This window comes from Xyrauchen texanus, chromosome 35 (genome assembly GCF_025860055.1).
Source record: "Xyrauchen texanus isolate HMW12.3.18 chromosome 35, RBS_HiC_50CHRs, whole genome shotgun sequence".
Lineage (NCBI taxonomy): Eukaryota > Metazoa > Chordata > Actinopteri > Cypriniformes > Catostomidae > Xyrauchen > Xyrauchen texanus.
In genome coordinates this window covers 22,354,600-22,359,827 of record NC_068310.1, presented here as the reverse complement: position 1 = coordinate 22,359,827, position 5,228 = coordinate 22,354,600, and the positions used below count along the sequence as shown (strand labels likewise).

The window sequence follows — 5,228 nt, the reverse complement described above, 5'->3', positions numbered from 1 at the left end:
AGCAGGAAACTTTTAGTCCTGTGAGTGCGATAAGGTGGTTGTTTCATATGTTACACAGATGATGAAGATGAAGCAATTGATGATACCCCACCGAATTACCAGTTAAGTTCTGAGGCTAATTCATCAGGACATGGTAAGTAGGCCATATATCTTAAACTAAAACATCAGCATATAAATGTACAGTTTTCTAAGTAAAGTCAGTTGCTTAATATCGTCTCACTGTTTGCGATCAAACAGGGCCCTCCCTGCCACCGCCACCAAAGAAATCCAAGTCCACGCCCAGTTCCAGCCATCAAGTGATTGGTCAAGAGCACACCAGGGAAACACCTCGCCATCATTCCAGGTCCCCGAACATGGAAACACCTCACACACCGGAAAGACCACACAATCGTTCCAGGTTCAGCACCCTGAAAAGACCACACAATCGTTCCAGGTCCAGCACCCTGGAAAGACCACACAATCGTTCCAGGTCCAGGACCCTGGAAAGACCACACAGTCGTTCCAGGTCCAGGACCCTGGAAAGACCACACAGTCGTTCCAGGTCCAGGACCCTGGAAAGACCACACAGTCGTTCCAGGTCCAGGACCCTGGAAAGACCACACAGTCGTTCCAGGTCCAGGTCCCTGGAAAGACCACACAGTCGTTCCAGGTCCAGGATCATGGAAACGCCAAGCAGGGAGAGAGAACACAGATCTTACCATAGAGAAGATGTCTTCCCAATGGAAAAGAAAAGTAAGTGTGTCCTAAACAAAAATAGCTGCTGCATTGAAAAAAAATCATTGTACAGAATATGATGTGATATTGCTCTCTTTGGTCTGACATTCAGAGTTCCAAAAGCGAGTGCTGTACTTGCTAGCTGACATGAGAGCAAAGCTCTCTGAAGCTGGGCGTTTTACTGAGCCCCGCATTCCCAGTTCCACTTAGAATTGATCGACTCAGTAGACCAGCTTCAACAGCTTAACAGAAAGCTAACCAGCGAGGAAAAACGAAAACTCATGGTAGGTTACTACTAAAAAGGAAAACAAACCTTTACAAACAGATGTAATTATTCCACATACAATATCTTATTCACATATTATTGTACCTCATATACATTTCTGCATATTTGCTAAATAATTCCTTTAGACAGCTCAGATGTCAAAAATTGGTGGAGCTACCCTGCGGGAAAATGTCAACAATGTGATGAAAAGGTCAGTCTCTGAAGTTGTGCTGTTAATATCTTAAAATGTATGGACTTTATTTTTTCTTAAATGAGTATGCCAGCATTTTGTGAAATTAGCTTATTCACAGTCAGAGTTAAAGCTAGATACGATGAGACACTCTTCTCGTGTCTGTGTGCAATAACTCAGTCTGACGCACCCACTGTTAGCCTAGCTGTTAGCCACACACACACGTGCACACAGGCATGTACCTCTGGACATCATTTCACATCTCTTGCTGTACAGCATGTATAACTTTGTTTATTCCCATTTTTATTGACAGAGTGCTCACAAATAGCCTAATGTCTATAATGAACATGGATGGGACTGGTGACAAGCTGCCATTCAGAAGAATGGAACTTTATAAGGTCATGATAGGTAATTATATTTTCTATTTGTGCACCTACATCACCTATAGTTCTATTCTCTACATGATTTTTATTTTGATCAGTATGTGCAAGATAAATGGCAATTGCTGTTAAATTTTTCAGGTGCCATCCAGAAGTCACAACCCGGCATCACAGAAGCTTCCATTGGTAGCCTGATGGCCAACCATTTGCTGGCCATGCCGGACAGAAGAGGGGGCACTGGGCCGGAAGGTAGGAGCTGCTGCAAACAACAATGTAGATTTAGGCTCAATCCCATTTCTCTGGTTTTACCCTTCCCTTCGTTTTAACACTACACCATGTTCTTCGAAACAGAGTGGCAATAGGGGTAAAAATATTCCCCATGGAAATGAGACACCACTAGCCTACATAGGGAAGAGCCCGGACTGAATGTGATGTTTTGAAATCGCTGCTCTCGGCTTTAAATTAATGTTCACCTTTTACAATTCAGTACAAAATGTGGACTGATTACTAGCAGTGAAATGAGATCCTGACATATGACAGTTTTAACAGATATTAACAAAAGGTTTGACTCGATCCATTATCATATAATTGTACACATCTGCATCTCTGACTACTGCATGTGATTAGGCTATAATGTGGGTTATCTTTTAGTTGTCTATATACTGTAGAGTAGCCACTACTGATGGGTACTAAGCGTTAGTTATGTTAATGGACAGGGCCCATTTTAATGTTTGCTTTCTTGTTCTCTTGTTCCCTTTACAGGCACTTGAGAGCTCTGGAGGTGTGAATCCATAGCACCCCCACTGTATTGCACTGCTCAAAAAAATAAAATAAAAACATATCAGATCTCAAAGTATGTGTATGTTGTCAGTCATTGTAGAAAATTGAGTGATGCTTGACATCAAAATTTATTGACATATTTTGATGTCATTTCAATGTAATTTTGACATCAATGTTTGATGTCACATTTATGTTGAATTGATATCGAAGCTTGATATTGAATATCAAAACAGCATTAAAATGACATCAACATCATGACATCCTGACGTCAAATAAATGTTGAATTGACATCAAATGCCAACAAAGCATGACATCAAAATAACATCAAAATGACATCAGCTGAGGTCAAAATATTGACATCAAATTGACATCGACACTTTGACGTCAATATGACTTTCATTTTTGACCTATTTTGGGGCGTAATTTTGACGTCAGTGTTTGATGTCATATTGATGTTAAATTGACATAAAATGCCCACTGGGATGCAGCATTATTCAAACACAATAGTTTTCACTGTTCACAGTCCACCATGATTAATTTAATCCATGAGGGAAATAATCAAATAACAGAGTGGTTACTGAGATTAAGTGAGTACAATCCGACTGGTCATGTGATTCTAACATGGCAGCGCCCATGTGGACACTCTCTCCATGTAGAATAAAACAGCTTTTAGAAGGCTACTGATATGACTGGAGTCTTCATCTCACGCGAGTGGTCATGATTTTATACATATGTTTCAAAATGAAAAATAATTTCTTTAGGATATTCATTTTTTTTTTTTTTTTTTGAGGATTACTGAGTGCACATCATTAAAATGACAAATAGAAAAACAAATGAACACTATATGAAAGAGGCAAATCATCTTTAAGTTCACCCATTTTCTTCAAGTGCATCTTTGTCTGTGACGAACATAACAATTCGTAATGTTCATTTATTTTTATAAATGACTTTTTGGAGACTTATCGTAATTTATTGGTTGGAAATGAGCTTGCACACAGACAGTGGTTCCCATTATAGTTATACATTGTAGTTTTATTATATACCCCGCTAAAGATAAATTACTATGTCTGAAAGAATACAGTAATTTTATACTGGCACAATTTTAAATCGAGGCGTGTTTTATTATAATATACATGATTCCATGAGGCAGCACGCTATTGGCTGCAGCTCTTGGTCAAAGTTCACATCAGCGTTAGCGCTGACGCGACGTTGTCCCACGTAGGAAAATGGCGATGTGGTGCTTAAGGGACACCGCGACGGTTGCAACTCATACTTGCAAAAAACGAGGCGCTACAATGGTGCCCACGTTGTCTGGTGGATTTGGCAGAAGTACTCTTTTTGTTTTATCCGTGGCTTTATTGCTGCAGGCAGTTTTGGGAGACGGAAAGACTCTCGTTCTGCTGGACAATCCCAATATCAGAGACACTCATTCAATCTTCTTCCGCAGTTTAGCAGGTGAGCTGCAAGTTACCTGACACGCGACTCGATTTCGATTATTAATTAATTAAAAATAAACGAGCTACTGAATAGCGATGCATTTGTATATGGCATTTGAGATGCACGAGTGTTGCTTTCTAGTTTAGGCTTTGAACTTGGAGAAATTACACTAACATGACTTTAGCCTCCGCTTAAACACAAAGTATTTTTTGTCACTACAATTACATTCTTGTTTTCAGATCGTGGGTTTGACATTACATTCAAGACGGCTGATGATCCTGGTCTCTCTCTGATCAAGTATGGCCAGTTCCTCTATGACCACCTCATCATTTTCTCTCCATCTGCGGAAGGTGAGCAAACCTTTCATTGAAGGCTGACATTTTAGTGTTTACGCATGTGCTTTTAAATGCTTACATATTTCCAATGCTATAGATTTTGGAGGCAACATCAATGTAGAGACCATAACAGCCTTCATTGATGGTGGAGGAAATGTTCTTGTTGCTGCCAGCTCTGATATTGGTGAGTGTCCTGGTTTTACATGGATTGATGCATACATATCGACATGTTGGCATTTACATACTCATGCATCCACTATGACTGGCAGGTGACACTCTGAGAGAGCTAGGCAGTGAATGCGGTATTGAGTTTGATGAGGAGAAAACTGCCGTCATTGACCACCATAATTATGATGTTTCAGACCCTGGTGAGGTAAGTGAATCAAAAAAGGGTGAAAATATAAAAAATTATAAATATTTGAAAAATCTAGTTTAAAACATATATGGCAAGTTTGCAGAAATGTAAAACATTTACAGCATTTATATATATATATATATATATATATATATATATATATATATATATATATATATATATATATATATATATATATATATATATATAATAAGGCTTTAAAAATGCTGTGGTGTAACCAAGTCAAAGGTATTTTAAAACTTTCTTGCACCATGAATAGTTGAGTGTACAAAACCTAATCATTAATTTAAAAAAGTTTTCCAACTTATTTTTCATAGTGTACACATATATATATACACACACAGTTGAAGTTGATCTTCACATACACCTTAACCAAATATATTTAAACTCAGGTTTTCACAATTCCTGACATTTATTTCAGCTTTTATTTCTTTCATCACATTCCCAGTGGGTCAGAAGTTTACGTACACTTTGTTAGTATTTGGTAGCATTGCCTTTAAATTGTTTAACTTGGGTCAAACATGGTAGCCTTCCACAAGCTTCTCACAATATGTTGCTGGAATTTTGGCCCATTCCTCCAGACTGAACCGGTGTATCCGAGTCCGGTTTGTAGGCCTCAATTGTTGCACATGCTTTTTCAGTTCTGCCCACACATTTTCTATCAGATTGAGGTTAGGACTTTGTGATGGCCACTCCAATACCTTGACTTTGTTGTCCTTAAGCCATTTTGCCACAACTTTGGAGGTATACT

General features: G+C 38.7%; 1 protein-coding gene and 1 long non-coding RNA gene across 2 annotated transcripts in view; both read left to right on the top strand.

Annotated features, from left to right (window-relative positions):
• Positions 1-890: 890 nt before the first annotated feature.
• LOC127628968 (uncharacterized) lies at positions 891-1,541 on the top strand. The gene is made up of 3 exons (XR_007968723.1): positions 891-998; positions 1,126-1,190; positions 1,483-1,541. It is a non-coding gene; the product is annotated as an uncharacterized LOC127628968 (long non-coding RNA).
• A 1,990-nt stretch (positions 1,542-3,531) lies between these two features.
• Positions 3,532-5,228, top strand: part of LOC127628967 (dolichyl-diphosphooligosaccharide--protein glycosyltransferase 48 kDa subunit) — a 12,975-nt gene continuing 11,278 nt past the window's right edge. The window contains exons 1-4 of the mRNA XM_052105968.1: positions 3,532-3,784; positions 4,006-4,116; positions 4,199-4,285; positions 4,371-4,474. Coding sequence (XP_051961928.1) covers positions 3,556-3,784; positions 4,006-4,116; positions 4,199-4,285; positions 4,371-4,474 — 531 coding nt within the window. The 5' untranslated portion in view covers positions 3,532-3,555. The remainder of the gene's footprint in view (positions 3,785-4,005; positions 4,117-4,198; positions 4,286-4,370; positions 4,475-5,228) is intronic.